This window comes from Pempheris klunzingeri, chromosome 13, assembly GCF_042242105.1.
Source record: "Pempheris klunzingeri isolate RE-2024b chromosome 13, fPemKlu1.hap1, whole genome shotgun sequence".
Classification (NCBI taxonomy): domain Eukaryota; kingdom Metazoa; phylum Chordata; class Actinopteri; order Acropomatiformes; family Pempheridae; genus Pempheris; species Pempheris klunzingeri.
In genome coordinates this window covers 25,721,645-25,734,430 of record NC_092024.1, presented here as the reverse complement: position 1 = coordinate 25,734,430, position 12,786 = coordinate 25,721,645, and the positions used below count along the sequence as shown (strand labels likewise).

General features: G+C 51.1%; 2 protein-coding genes across 3 annotated transcripts; one reads left to right on the top strand and one right to left on the bottom strand.

Moving 5' to 3' along the window:
* Nucleotides 1-497: 497 nt before the first annotated feature.
* Nucleotides 498-3,264, top strand: cinp (cyclin dependent kinase 2 interacting protein). Its single transcript, XM_070842668.1, has 5 exons — nucleotides 498-555; nucleotides 781-958; nucleotides 1,844-1,967; nucleotides 2,532-2,661; nucleotides 2,745-3,264. The coding sequence occupies exons 1-5, from the start codon at nucleotides 549-551 to the stop codon at nucleotides 2,945-2,947; spliced, it is 642 nt and encodes a 213-aa protein (XP_070698769.1). The 5' UTR covers nucleotides 498-548; the 3' UTR covers nucleotides 2,948-3,264.
* A 758-nt stretch (nucleotides 3,265-4,022) lies between these two features.
* znf839 (zinc finger protein 839) lies at nucleotides 4,023-12,712 on the bottom strand. Of its 2 annotated transcripts, none has more exons than XM_070842748.1 (10): nucleotides 11,569-12,712; nucleotides 10,367-11,470; nucleotides 9,943-10,074; nucleotides 8,682-8,795; nucleotides 8,455-8,547; nucleotides 8,194-8,340; nucleotides 7,154-7,258; nucleotides 6,821-6,908; nucleotides 5,630-5,846; nucleotides 4,023-5,493 (listed from the first exon to the last, which is right to left on the bottom strand). In XM_070842748.1, exons 1-10 carry the CDS (start codon nucleotides 12,364-12,366, stop codon nucleotides 4,884-4,886), a joined length of 3,408 nt encoding a protein of 1,135 aa, XP_070698849.1. In that variant the 5' UTR covers nucleotides 12,367-12,712; the 3' UTR covers nucleotides 4,023-4,883. The 2 variants fall into 2 exon arrangements, with proteins under 2 accessions (XP_070698849.1, XP_070698850.1); XM_070842749.1 differs by having other exon boundaries at nucleotides 10,439-11,470; nucleotides 11,569-12,710.
* Between the last annotated feature and the right edge of the window lie 74 nt (nucleotides 12,713-12,786).

Below are 12,786 nucleotides of genomic sequence, written 5' to 3'. Positions count from 1 at the left end.
TCCTCCCTTTCTGTCATGTCCCTCCACGTTTGCCCGTCTTTGGGTCTTGTCCTGTGTCTTTGTCTGTTTTTTAACCTTTCTTTTTAACCCCCCTCCTTTTATTTTGTTACTTTAGGTCTCATTAGGACATCAGCGGCAGGATTTTAACAGCCCCTGTGCCTGTGCACACCCAACACCCCCTAGGAGTGTTGGATCATCTTTTAACCTAACCCTAACCCTAACCCATCTGGGAGGATCACTAACCTAGAGAACATTTTAATGACTTGTAAATTTGACAATTAGCAGGTGAGCGTCCCACACGGCGTTACAGAGGAAGAGCTGTCTGAAGAGTGTTCATGACATTTAGTCACATTCTGACATTATTTGAAAGAAACTGAGCTGATGGATGGAATTTGGTGTTTAGGTTTTATTTATGTGTTTATTCATCCAGACAAACACCGCAGGGGGCGGTAATGCACCCAACAACAGAAGAAAAGAAGAAGAAAAACCCGGAAGTGCTGAGCTGGTGCTAAGCGGAGCCGCGTGAGCTGCGACAACCGATCGATCAGATGGAAGGTGAGTGAATACCTGCAGATAGACCACGTGACCGACGAGCGATCCGTAGGTGATCGGTTGTTGTATTAAAGCAACACGAGGCTCCGTGTGACAAACAGCCGGTGTATCGTTCCGTGTCAGTGTGTGACATATTGATCACATGACTGTATTGATTACGTCTGAGGAGGCAGTGCACTATGGGGCGTATGTTAGTATTATATCTCTAACACCTGTCTCTCCTCTCAGGTCAGTCAGGTGACATTAGTGTGACGTCAGCAAACAGGAAGTGCTCTGCTATCACAGGAAGTGCAAGAAAGACCAAAGACAACGCGGCTGACTGGCACAACCTGCTGCTCCGGTGGGAGCGGCTCAACCAGGACGGGTTCACGGTGGCGGGACGGATCGCCAACGTCACACTGACACGGTCAGTTTAATTAGATAACTAGTTTAATGTGATGGGATAACCACCCTTAGTTAACCAGGTGCTTTATGCCAGCTAAAGGAGTATTCCACAGACTATAGATCACGGTGGATGCTTGGAGCGTCAGATATCCTGTTTCTGGCCTACATTACCTACAGTGCACCTCTCCCTCTGGCAGCCAGGTGGGATCAGCTGACGTCTTCACACCACCAGATACTTTTATTTTGAAAAACTGAGTATTCATATATCAGACACCTGGAGACACACCTGCTCAGGAGGAAACCTCCAAACTGTGTCTCAGCAGAACGAAACACACCCATACACCAGTTTACCTGATGATCAATCAATCTTTATTCATATTCTCAATCAATCAGTCAATCAATCAATCAGTCAGTCAGTCAGTCAGTGTTTCTCTCTCCAGCTTCAGGTCACAGCAGTGTTTCTCTCAGACTGTTTCCATAAAGAGCAGCTCAGAACAAACTCTTTCATTCAGAGACCAAAGATTCAGGAATTCAACAGGAAGGATTCAAGAATCCCCACAGAGCAGCTCAGAGATTAGATTAGGACCCAGTGGAGGAAGAACTCCTCTTTAACGGGAGGACTCCCCTTTTAATAGGGAGAAGAACTTCCCTTTAATGGGAGGAACTCCCCTTTAACGGGAGGACTCCCCTTTTAATAGGGAGAAGAACTCCCCTTTAACGGGGAGAAACCTCAAATAGAACCAGGCCCCGGGGGGGGGGGCTTTCTGTCTGTGACTTCCTGTTTACCTGACGATGACTTCCTGTTTACCTGATGATGACTTTCTGTTGACTCCGGCTTGATGGAGGATGACGTTTTGTAGTGTGTTATAGTGTTTGTAGTTTTTATTTTTTGGTTTCTGTGTGTCAGTTCTCAGAGCGTTCAGGTGCTGCTGGTGGACGAGTCCTCATCATCTTCATCATCTTCATCATCTTCATCATCTCCGTCGCTGCAGGACGAATGTTGCAAACTCCAGGACGTCATCGACAAAATGGTGATGCTTCATTTCCCTTTAGGGGGCTGGAAACAAACAATTAAAGTTTACCTTTCAGAGCTGTTCAGGAAGTAGATGATAACAGACTTTCAGAATAAAAGCTGGTTTTAGAAAATCAAAGCAAATGTCACAGACTGGAAACTGCTGTCAGAAGAACCATACGAATTCTTGGATAAACTGAAGATGAGGTCAATGAGGAGCTGTATGGACATCAGATGGGATTAAACTTTATTGACACGAACAGATCCATATACTAAGTAAAGAAATAAAAAAACAAGAGACTAAAAATTTAATAAGAGCAGTGAGAGACAGAGCAACAGGTGACGGTTTCCTCTCTGAGTTAATTAGCCATGAGCTCACCTGTGATTGGTGGCCAACGTTCCTGCATGTCAATAATAATGTCAGCGTTTCCAACACAAAACTGCTGAGTAATGAGACTGGACTCTAACCTCGCTTCTATTAATCGCTCCGTACAGGAAGTCTCATTGTTCCCATGATGCACCTCTCTGACACTGTTCACACATTAAACTCGTTAATGTGATGTGTTGATATTTTACCTGTCAGGTTGTCATGATGACCAAGATGGAGCGCTTGATGACATCACAGCGAGGCATTCGAGATCTGGAGGAGTTTCAGTTCGGACCTGAAGGAAGAAAGATTCCTCTGTTTCACTGCTGGAACACCAAACACTTCGGTGAGTTCACCTTTTCACTGACGCACCTGCGTGATGTCAGCAGACGTCGTGTCTGGACCTGACTTCCCTTCGTGCCGTTTCAGAGGACTCGTCACGTGTGCTGCTGGACTCCTTCCGACAGGAGCTGAGGCTGAAGCAGGCCGTGCTGCAGGAACTCGCCCACGCTGCATCCCCGGACCTCTGCATGGTCTACCTGTCCTGCTGGCTGCACCAGCCCTACATTCTGTCACACAGCAGACGCACCCTGGAGGCCCTACTGCTTGAGACCGGACACCGCCCACTGTGAAGTCATCTATCCTCTAGGGTCATGTGATCAACATCGGGCGCATCTCTGAGGGTCCGGGTGTAAGCCTAGCTTAGCCCAAAGACAGGAAGTAGGAGAAACTGTCTGAATAACAGTCACCTGTTTCACAGAGCGGGTGTAGAACCAGAAGGGCTGCAGGTGGGCCAGGTGGTCTGTGGGCCAGGTGAACCGTGGGCCATGTGGGCCAGTTGGACTGGAGTGCCCCTCTTTTCTGCCTGTTATTGTCACTGTTTGTGCAACAGCTCGACCGTCTGAATGTATCCGACTGAAATGTATCAGTTCCTGAAATAAACTATTTGTTTCACCTACAAAGTTTCTGAAGTTTAACGTGTCTGTTACTGCGTTAAACTAAGAATTCACAATAGTTCAAGCAAACCTCATATAAAAGTAATGAGAGGGAAATAAATTCCCAGCGTCATCTGACCTTTTTTAGGACGAATGAACATTTCAGACCTGAACTCTCCGTCGTCACGGATCCCAACAATCATCCGACTCACAAACGTTTGACCTGTGGATCTGACACCTCATTAATAAATGTCCCCGAAGACCAACCCTGATTGGTGGAGACGCTCCTGCACAAGCTCTCCCCGCTAAAGGGGAGTCCTCCCGTTAAAGGGGAGTTCTTCCTCCACTGGGTCCTAATCTAATCTCTGAGCTGCTCTGTGGGGATTCTTGAATCCTTCCTGTTGAATTCCTGAATCTTTGGTCTCTGAATGAAAGAGTTTGTTCTGAGCTGCTCTTTATGGAAACAGTCTGAGAGAAACACTGCTGTGACCTGGAGCTGGAGAGAGAAACACTGACTGACTGATTGATTGATTGTGTGTGGTGGGGGGGGTTATTCACCAGACAGATGTCACATGCTGCTGTGTGTTACAGACGGCGTGTTGATCACGACATGCCAGTCAGTGGATACCGTCTGTGTCTTCATGTGTTCATGTTGAATTTAATGCGTTAAACCTCTTCACGTCAGGTGTCAAATTCGTCTTCATCACTTGTCAAACTGCATCATGTGTTAAACTTCCCATGTTGAACTCCATCATGTAGAGTCGGAGGCGTGTTCGTCACATCGGTTTATTGGAGGAACATGAAATGTGTTTAACGATCAACATGACAAATCAGAAAAGTTTTGTCCTCCAAACTTTTCTCCATCCGTTCGTTTCTCCACACAGAAACAAACCTTCAGGTCACGTCTGAAAATGTTTCTCTGTTTTATAAAAAGTAATAAAATAGTGCAATGTTTTAGACTTTCATGTTTATCTACATATAAACAGCCAACTAATCAGCTTCTATGGAAAGAAAGCAGTCCGAACACAGAAACTCTGGAAAAGAAATAGTTTACACATGTACAATCACGCCTCCAGCAAGATCAGGTGACATCATCACAGGTGAGAATGGCCAAGCAGGCGTTATTGATCTGGAGCGCTTTTTCTCAACGGACTAAAACCTCAAGCGTTTGTTTCTAACAGGAAGTTCACTCTGATGCGCCGTGATCCAAGTGTGACAGTAAAGGGGCAGTTTGTCCAGTTTAACCTGAAACCACAAACCAGCAGTCTGAAGACTGACCCCCCCCCCCCCAGGCTGCTGAGCTCCTTACACAGTTTGTCCTGGGGGGTGCACCACTGCGAACATCGTTAAGCTCTGAACATGAGATTGGATCGGTGTGCTTAAGCTCCGCCCCCAGCGAGACAGAGGCCAACAGGTGCTCGTCTTTTAAGACCGTCGTAGGACGAGATGTTCAGTCAGGTGTTTGTGGGTCCAGGTGTTGGTCACCTGTCTGCAGATGCTCACCTTTGTGGACGTGTCAGACTCACAGCTGCAGGTCGGGTCTGCCATAGAACCTGGCAGCTCATACCACCTGTGTGATGTGGTTCAGGACAGGTTCTGGTCTTGCTCGACCCAGATCGGACTGGATTCTGGTTTATTGAGGAGCTTTGGCTCCGTCCGAAGCCTCGATGCCCAACAAGGCCTGGACGGCCTCCAGGGGGACCCCCTCCGGAGTCTGGATGTGCATGGTGGTCCCGTCCGGCCCCTTGACAATCACAATCCGGTCTAATCCGGGCTCTGCCAGCTGGACCGTCAGCCCCTCGGTCTGGATGTAGATCTCTTGACCCTCCTGCAGCTCTTTGGATTCACTGGGGTCTGTGGAGCCAGACTCAGACCTGGGGGAGTCCCTCTGCTGGAGCTGAGAGGAGGCAGGAGCCCGGACCGAGCTGGGCTCAGGTGTCATGGAGCCACAGTCCAGAGTCCTGGACCCCGGTCTCTGTGCGGAGCTGGAACTAGGTGTCTTGGAGTCTGCAGTGGTCTCGGGGCTTGAACCCAAAGCCTCCTCCAGCTCCTTCATTTGGGCTGTGATGTCACTGGTGCTCAGGACCTGGTCCTGGTTCGCCGGGAGAGGCTCCACCTGGGCGTTTTTCTGCAGAGGCCCCTGGTCCTGGTTTTGTTTGTGGTCCAGGTCCTGGTCTGAGGTCACCTCCATGGGCGTGACAGGGGGGGGGGCCTGGGTGGAGGGCATCTCTGCAGAGGTGGAGCTGAGGGACGACAGAAACGCCAGATCAGACCTGTACACCTGGTCCAGGTGTGACACTGATACACCGCACACCAACAGATATGTCTCCATGTGATCACCTGATCTACCTGGAGACTCAGGGGGTGGAGCCAGCTCACCTTGACATCGAGTCAGCCGTGGTGGTCAGCAGCTTGGATCCAGCGGGAATCACCAGAGGAGACACAGAGACGAGGCAGGGCTTCAGCGAGGAGGTCGCCAAGGTAACAGGGGTCACCATGGTCACAGGGGTCGCCAAGGTAACAGGGGTCGCCAAGGTAACAGGGGTCGCCAAGGTCACAGGGGTCGCCAAGGTCACAGGGGTCACTGTAGTCCCACCTTAAGAAGTGTGAAGACAAAAACATCAACACAAAACGTAGTACTGATGCAGTAATGTGTGGTACTGATGCAGTAGTTTGTAGTACTGATGCAGTAATGTGTGGTACTGATGCAGTAGTTTGTAGTGCTGATGCAGTAGTGTGTGGTACTGATGCAGTAGTGTGTGGTACTGATGCAGTAGTTTGTGGTACTGATGCAGTAGTTTGTGGTGCTGATGCAGTAGTTTGTAGTACTGACGCAGTAATGTGTGGTACTGATGCAGTAGTTTGTAGTACTGATGCAGTAGTTTGTAGTACTGACGCAGTAATGTGTGGTACTGATGCAGTAGTTTGTAGTACTGATGCAGTAGTTTGTAGTGCTGATGCAGTAATGTGTGGTACTGATGCAGTAGTTTGTAGTACTGATGCAGTAGTTTGTAGTGCTGATGCAGTAATGTGTGGTACTGATGCAGTAGTTTGTAGTGCTGATGCAGTAATGTGTGGTACTGATGCAGTAGTTTGTAGTGCTGATGCAGTAATGTGTGGTACTGATGCAGTAGTTTGTAGTGCTGATGCAGTAATGTGTGGTACTGATGCAGTAGTTTGTAGTACTGATGCAGTAATGTGTGGTACTGATGCAGTAGTTTGTAGTGCTGATGCAGTAATTTGTGGTACTGATGCAGTAGTTTGTAGTGCTGATGCAGTAATGTGTGGTACTGATGCAGTAGTTTGTAGTGCTGATGCAGTAATGTGTGGTACTGATGCAGTAGTTTGTAGTGCTGATGCAGTAATGTGTGGTACTGATGCAGTAGTTTGTAGTGCTGATGCAGTAATGTGTGGTACTGATGCAGTAGTTTGTAGTGCTGATGCAGTAATGTGTGGTACTGATGCAGTAGTTTGTAGTGCTGATGCAGTAATGTGTGGTACTGATGCAGTAGTTTGTAGTGCTGATGCAGTAATGTGTGGTACTGATGCAGTAGTTTGTAGTGCTAGTACCTGTTGTGGGCATCTCAATGCCGTTGTGGTGAACTGGAACGCTGTTCTCCATCTTGAATCTCTTTGACGGTGGAAGCATCTTGGAATTCTGAGAAACAGAATTTCTGACTGAATCTGACTGAAGATGCACCCCCCCACGTCACATGCGTTTTTACTGTAGTACCTACAGCTAGCATCCTCACAGAGTATTGCTAGCATCCTCACATGCATACGTACAAACAAATGTTGGAACGCCCAGGTCTCCATCAGAGAGCAAGGTAAGGTAAGTGTATTGGAACCAGACCCGGCGTGGATCCTGCTGTCAGGACCGGACACTGCTGATGGCATCCTTACCTCCATGTACCGGACGTTCCTATTGGTCAGACTGGAGCTGGGAGACGCTCCAGGAACCACCTTCATCCTGTTCACCTCATCCAGGATCCCCAGGGACCTTGCGACCTGAAACACAGAACCAGTCCTGTATGGTACGGTGAAGTATGGTACAGCGGAGTACAGTACAGTACGGTAGATTACAGTACGGTGGAGTACAGTACAGTACGGTGCACGTACAGTACGGTACGGTGGAGTACAGTACAGTACGGTAGATTACAGTATGGTGGAGTACAGTACAGCATGGTGGAGTACAGTACAGTGGAGTACAGTACGGTGGAGTACAGTACTGTGGAGTACAGTCCAGTGGAGAACGGTATGGTACGGTGGAGTACAGTACAGTACGGTGGAGAACACTATGGTACGGTGGAGTACAGTACAGTACGGTGGAGTACAGTACAGTGGAGAACGGTATGGTACGGTGGAGTACAGTACAGTACGGTGGAGTACAGTACAGTGGAGAACAATATGGTACGGTGGAGTACGATACAGTGGAGAACAGTATGGTACGGTGGAGTACAGTAGAGTACGGTGGAGTACAGTACAGTGGAGAACAGTATGGTACGGTGGAGTACGATACAGTGGAGAACAGTATGGTACGGTGGAGTACAGTACAGTACGGTGGAGTACGATACAGTGGAGTACAGTAAGGTACGTGGAGTACATTACAGTATGGTGGAGTACAGTACAGTGGGGTACAGTACAGTGGAGAACAGTATAGTACGGTGGAGTACGATACAGTGGAGAACAGTATGGTACGGTGGAGTACGATACAGTGGAGAACAGTATGGTACGGTGGAGTACGATACAGTGGAGAACAGTATGGTACGGTGGAGTACGGTACAGTACGGTGGAGTACAGTATGATACAGTGAAGTATGGTATGGTGGAGTACGTATTAACAGGTGTAGTGCTGCCTTGTGAATTCCTCTGCTGTGGGAGTGTGTTTGTGAGCCACTGAGTAGATCACAGTGGATCACAGAAGGTCACAGTAGAGCGTCTCACCTCGATGTTCCTGACTTCCAGTGGCAGAGTGCCGCCTTGCGGGCTGATGATGTAATCCTGAGCAGCCTGTCTCACCTGAGCCTGTAGGGACTCAAACTCACGGTAAATGTCTGGAAACCGAGTCCGAGCCGGACCGCCGCGTTCCACCTGAAACACAAACAGCTTAACAACTGAGAAGATCACACCTGAGAGGATCCCACCTGAGGAGGAAGAAAACACCTGAGAGGATCACAGTGTGTGTGTGTGTGTGTGTGTGTGTACCTTGGCCAGCAGCAGCTCCCACAGGCTCAACACTCTGGTCAAACGAGGAAGAACGATGTCCATCAGCTCCTCATCCTCGCACTGCTCCACCAGCTATGATCCACGCACAGTTGCCATGGAAACACGACAGCACATCACATATCTGTCAGTTGCCATGGTTACTGCCTCATATCTTTGAAGGAAAGCTTTTACTTTGAAGATTCATGTTTCCACTTCCTTCCTCTTACCTCCTGCAGTCTGTCTCGTCTTTTTTCCACCTGCTGCTCCGCGGTTACCGTGGTGATGGCGAGCTTCGGAGGTCGACCGCGACGGCCCCGCCTACTGACGAGGCCCACCGTCACCTGAGAGAATCAACCAATAAGGGTTAGGGTTAACCCTCTCTACATTTCAGACTAGACTAAAAACCTTCCTTAGTGATGAAGCCTATAGTTCAGGGCTGGATCAGGCCTTAGACCAGCCCCTAGTTATGCTGCTATAGGCTCAGACTGCCGGGGGACTCCCATGATGCACTGGGCTCCTCTCTCCTCCTCTTCCTCTCCATCCTGATGCTTCATGTCTCTTTAATGTCTGTTACTAACTTGGTATCTTCCCCGGAGCCTTTCTGTGCTTTTCTCATCCCTCTGGTTCCTGTGGATCCTGGTCCTGGTTCTCCTGCTGTGGTTCTCAGGTTCCTGTGGATCCTGGTTCTCCAGCTGTGGTTCTCAGGTTCCTGTGGATCCTGGTCCTGGTTCTCCAGCTGTGGTTCTCTGGTTCCTGTGGATCCTGGTCCTGGTTCTCCTGCTGTGGTTCTCAGGTTCCTGTGGATCCTGGTCCTGGTTCTCCTGCTGTGGTTCTCTGGTTCCTGTGGATCCTGGTCCTGGTGCTCCTGCTGTGGTTCTCTGGTTCCTGTGGATCCTGGTCCTGGTGCTCCTGCTGTGGTTCTCTGGTTCCTGTGGATCCTGGTCCTGGTGCTCCTGCTGTGGTTCTCTGGTTCCTGTGGATCCTGGTCCTGGTGCTCCTGCTGTGGTTCTCTGGCTTCATGAATCACTGATGCGGTTCGTCAGCCACTCTCACTCACTTTATTAGTCTCAGTCCTGTTGTCAGTGCTGTAGCTGCTGTTAGTGTGTTGGTTGCTGTTTGTGTTGTCTCTCTCTCTCTGTCTCTCTCTCTCTCTTTGTCTCTGTCTCTCTCTCTCTGTCTGTCTCTCTGTCTCTGTCCGTCTCTCTCTCTCTGTCCAACCTCCACCCAACACGGACCCTGACAGAAAGCCCCCCCCTCTGAGCCTGGGTCTGTTCAAGGTTTCTCCCCGTTAAAGGGGAGTTCCTCCCGTTAAAGGGGAGTTCTTCCTCCACTGTGTTCTAATCTAATCTCTGATGCTGCTCTGTTGGGATTCTTGAATCCTTCATGTTGAATTCCTGAATCTTTCGCATCTCAACATCCTTACAGGTGTGATCTGGGACTGCTATACTGGGCTGTACAGGTGTGATGTAGGGCCGTTGTTAACCTTACCTTAGGAGGCGGCCCTAGTGATCGACCCCGCCCTCGGCCCCGCCCCCTGCCTCGTCCTCGTCCTCGGGGTCGGCCGGGGCCTCGGTGGTGGATGCCCCTCAGACCCACAGCTGCTGCTGGACCGCTGTCCACCTGGAAACAGTTAACTAGTTAGTGACTGACCAGTCAGACAGACAGGAATTAACTACTCATTTAACCACACAATAATAAAGAGGAAGTAATAACTAATTAGTCAATTACTAACTAGTTGGTAACCAGCTAATTTACCAGTTTACAGTAATAAACAGGACGTAATGACTAACTAGTCAGTAATCAACTTGTAAGTGAACAGCTAGTTTACCACACAGTGATCAACAGGAAGTTATGATTAACTAGTCAGTAATTAACTAGTCATAACCAGCTAGTTAATCTCACAGTAACACACCTGTGTGCAGGTGGAGGCTGAAACAGAAACATGGTGCTCCACATCTGCGTTCTGATTGGATCTGTGTCTTACTCTGTTTGTTGCCATGGCAGCAGGTTTGTCCTCCTTCTTCTTCGCTTCCTCCTCTCTGATGCCTCCTGCCGCCATCTCCTGTGATTGGCTGTCGTCTTTGAGGGGTTGTGGCGTGTTGCTGGGCAGATTGGGCTCCCCGTGGGTCGGGTTCAGTTTGTAGTGCCGGTTCAGGCCTCCGGGACCGATGTAGGCCTTGTCGCAGGTCTGGCAGCGGTGGGACCGGGACTTGTGGCTGTAGGTAAGGGAGTGGGAGGTGCTGGGGTCAGGTGCATCCTTCCTCCCGCCCTCGCCCTCCTCCTCCTCCACGCTCATGTCGGAGTAGTCATCGGAGTCGGACTGGTGGCTGTCAGCGAGGTCCTCCGTCTTTATGAACTTGTAGTCTTTGGCTTTGTATTTCGGAGGTCTGGAGACTCTGCCGGATCTGGTCTGGACCTTCACTGCCTTCTTCTCCCTCTTCTTCATCTTCCTCTCTCTCTCTCTGTCCTTCACTGCTGCTGGAGGGGTCACAGGGATCAGGGCGGCAGGGGGCACGGCCACTGTGGCGGGTCGGGCAGCCGCAGGCGTGGTGGTCTGGACTGAGACTGCAGGTGGTTTAATGGGACCCCTGCTGGCGGCTGCTGGCGTGCCGTTGGCAGGTTGTTTAACTAGCGGGAGCGGGGTCTTAACGGCGGAGGGGGTCTGGACTCTAATCGGGGACCGTGCAGGTTTCAGACCCAGACTGGAGGCGGGGCCAACTGATGGCGTCTGGCCTGTGAGCTTGTTGACCAATGGGAGCAGAGACCCGACGACGGGGGCAGGGCTCTGCAGCAGCAGCTGGATGGGGGGGTCACCTGGACTCTGCTGCAGGAAGAACTGCTGACCCTGCTGACCGACCACGGGCTGGATGTGGATGATCTGAGCGCTGCTCACGCCACCATTGGCCGACAGCTTCACCTGTGGATGATTGACAGCTATGCTCTTCTGCTGGGGGGCAGAGCCAAACTTCACTTCCTGTTTGGGGGGAACCTGGATCTGGATCCTGACAGGCTCCGACTGCAAGGACAGAAAACCAGAAACCACATCAGAAGTCAGGAGTCTACCTGTGACCCAACCCCCCCAGGCGAACCAGACTGGCTCCACAGGTGGCTCACCTTCTTCTGGAGCACCTGGACTGAGCTGCCAGTCTGCAGGGCGACCTGCTGGGCGACGCTCTTCAGCTGCTGGGACGCGTTGTTCTGAGGGGTGGTCCTTAGGTTCTGCTGAGAGACCTGAACCTGCTTCTGCTGCTTCAGGCCCTGCTGGATCTGCTGCTTTGGACCCTGCTGGGGGACCTGAATGTGGACCTGCGGCTGGGACTTGGTGACCTGGCTGATGACCTGCTGCAGCTGGCTCGGGTCCAGGGCCGTGTTGTGGACTGGGATGGTTTTGACCAGTTGGCTCTGCTGGAGCAGCTGGGCGGCCTCGGTGTCCGACACCTGGACGATCTGCTGCCTGTTGAGCTGGTCCAGCAGAGCCTGCTGCTCCGCAGCCGTCAGCCCGGAGCCCTCCACCAGGCTGCCGTCCGGCTGCACGTAGATGATGGTGGTGTTCACCAGGTCCGGGCCCAGGCCCAGGCCGCTGAACTCTGGGCCCACCAGGATGCTCTGTTCCTCCGTGCAGCTCTGGAAGAAGTCCGCCAGCGGAGCTCCAGACCCTGCCGGTACACTTTCCCCGTGCTGACAGGTCTCAGCACCGGGCACTGTCTGTGAGCCCTCCCTGGGCTGACTGCTCTGGTCGGCGGCCTCTACCGATACTCTCTCACTGGGTTGAGTGATCTGAACGACGGGCGCTGACGGTAAACTGTCCCCGGGCTTGGTGCGCTGAGCGGCGGTGGGCTGAGCCGCTGCCCCCGCTGACTCCGCGGCTGTTATTGTTCTGGTCGAACCGCTGTCATCCTCGTTGTCCGCCATCTTGGCTGTGAAGCTAACTGTTAGCTTAGCTCAGCCTGGTGGCCAGTCGTGGGATCTATTCGACCGGATCGTCGATCGATATCAGCGAATAAATGCTGTGTTGAAAATGTGTGTGTGCCGGTGGATGAAACGCTCCACTGGGCCGGAGGAAAGCGTTAACGGGAGCGGGGATAACGGGACCAGGTAACGGTTAGCCGGGCCAGTTTTGTCCTAGCCTAGCTTAGCCGTCAGGAGGAGCGGGAGCTCGGACCTCCCGGACCGGAACCACAAGCGGACCGGACCGCTAACTTCACTGCGACACATTTAAATGTGAACTGTTTAATAAATAATAATGAAATGTATCATTATTAAATCATTAAATTCAGCCTGTAAGCAGAACACCTGTGGCCGCCCCACGGTCTGTTTCTGGGGGTCTGCTCA

Excerpts from the sequence above, each read along its gene's own strand:
- znf839 (XM_070842748.1), bottom strand. The coding sequence starts at position 12,366 with ATGGCGGACAACGAGGATGACAGCGGTTCGACCAGAACAATAACAGCC. Across the intron at positions 10,075-10,366 it reads CAGCCTCCACCTGCACACAG|GTGGACAGCGGTCCAGCAGC; the intron begins GTGTGTTACTGT and ends AACTGTTTCCAG. Across the intron at positions 7,259-8,193 it reads TGGAAGTCAGGAACATCGAG|GTCGCAAGGTCCCTGGGGAT; the intron begins GTGAGACGCTCT and ends TCTGTGTTTCAG.
- cinp (XM_070842668.1), top strand. Across the intron at positions 959-1,843 it reads GCCAACGTCACACTGACACG|TTCTCAGAGCGTTCAGGTGC; the intron begins GTCAGTTTAATT and ends TCTGTGTGTCAG. Across the intron at positions 1,968-2,531 it reads AGGACGTCATCGACAAAATG|GTTGTCATGATGACCAAGAT; the intron begins GTGATGCTTCAT and ends TTTACCTGTCAG.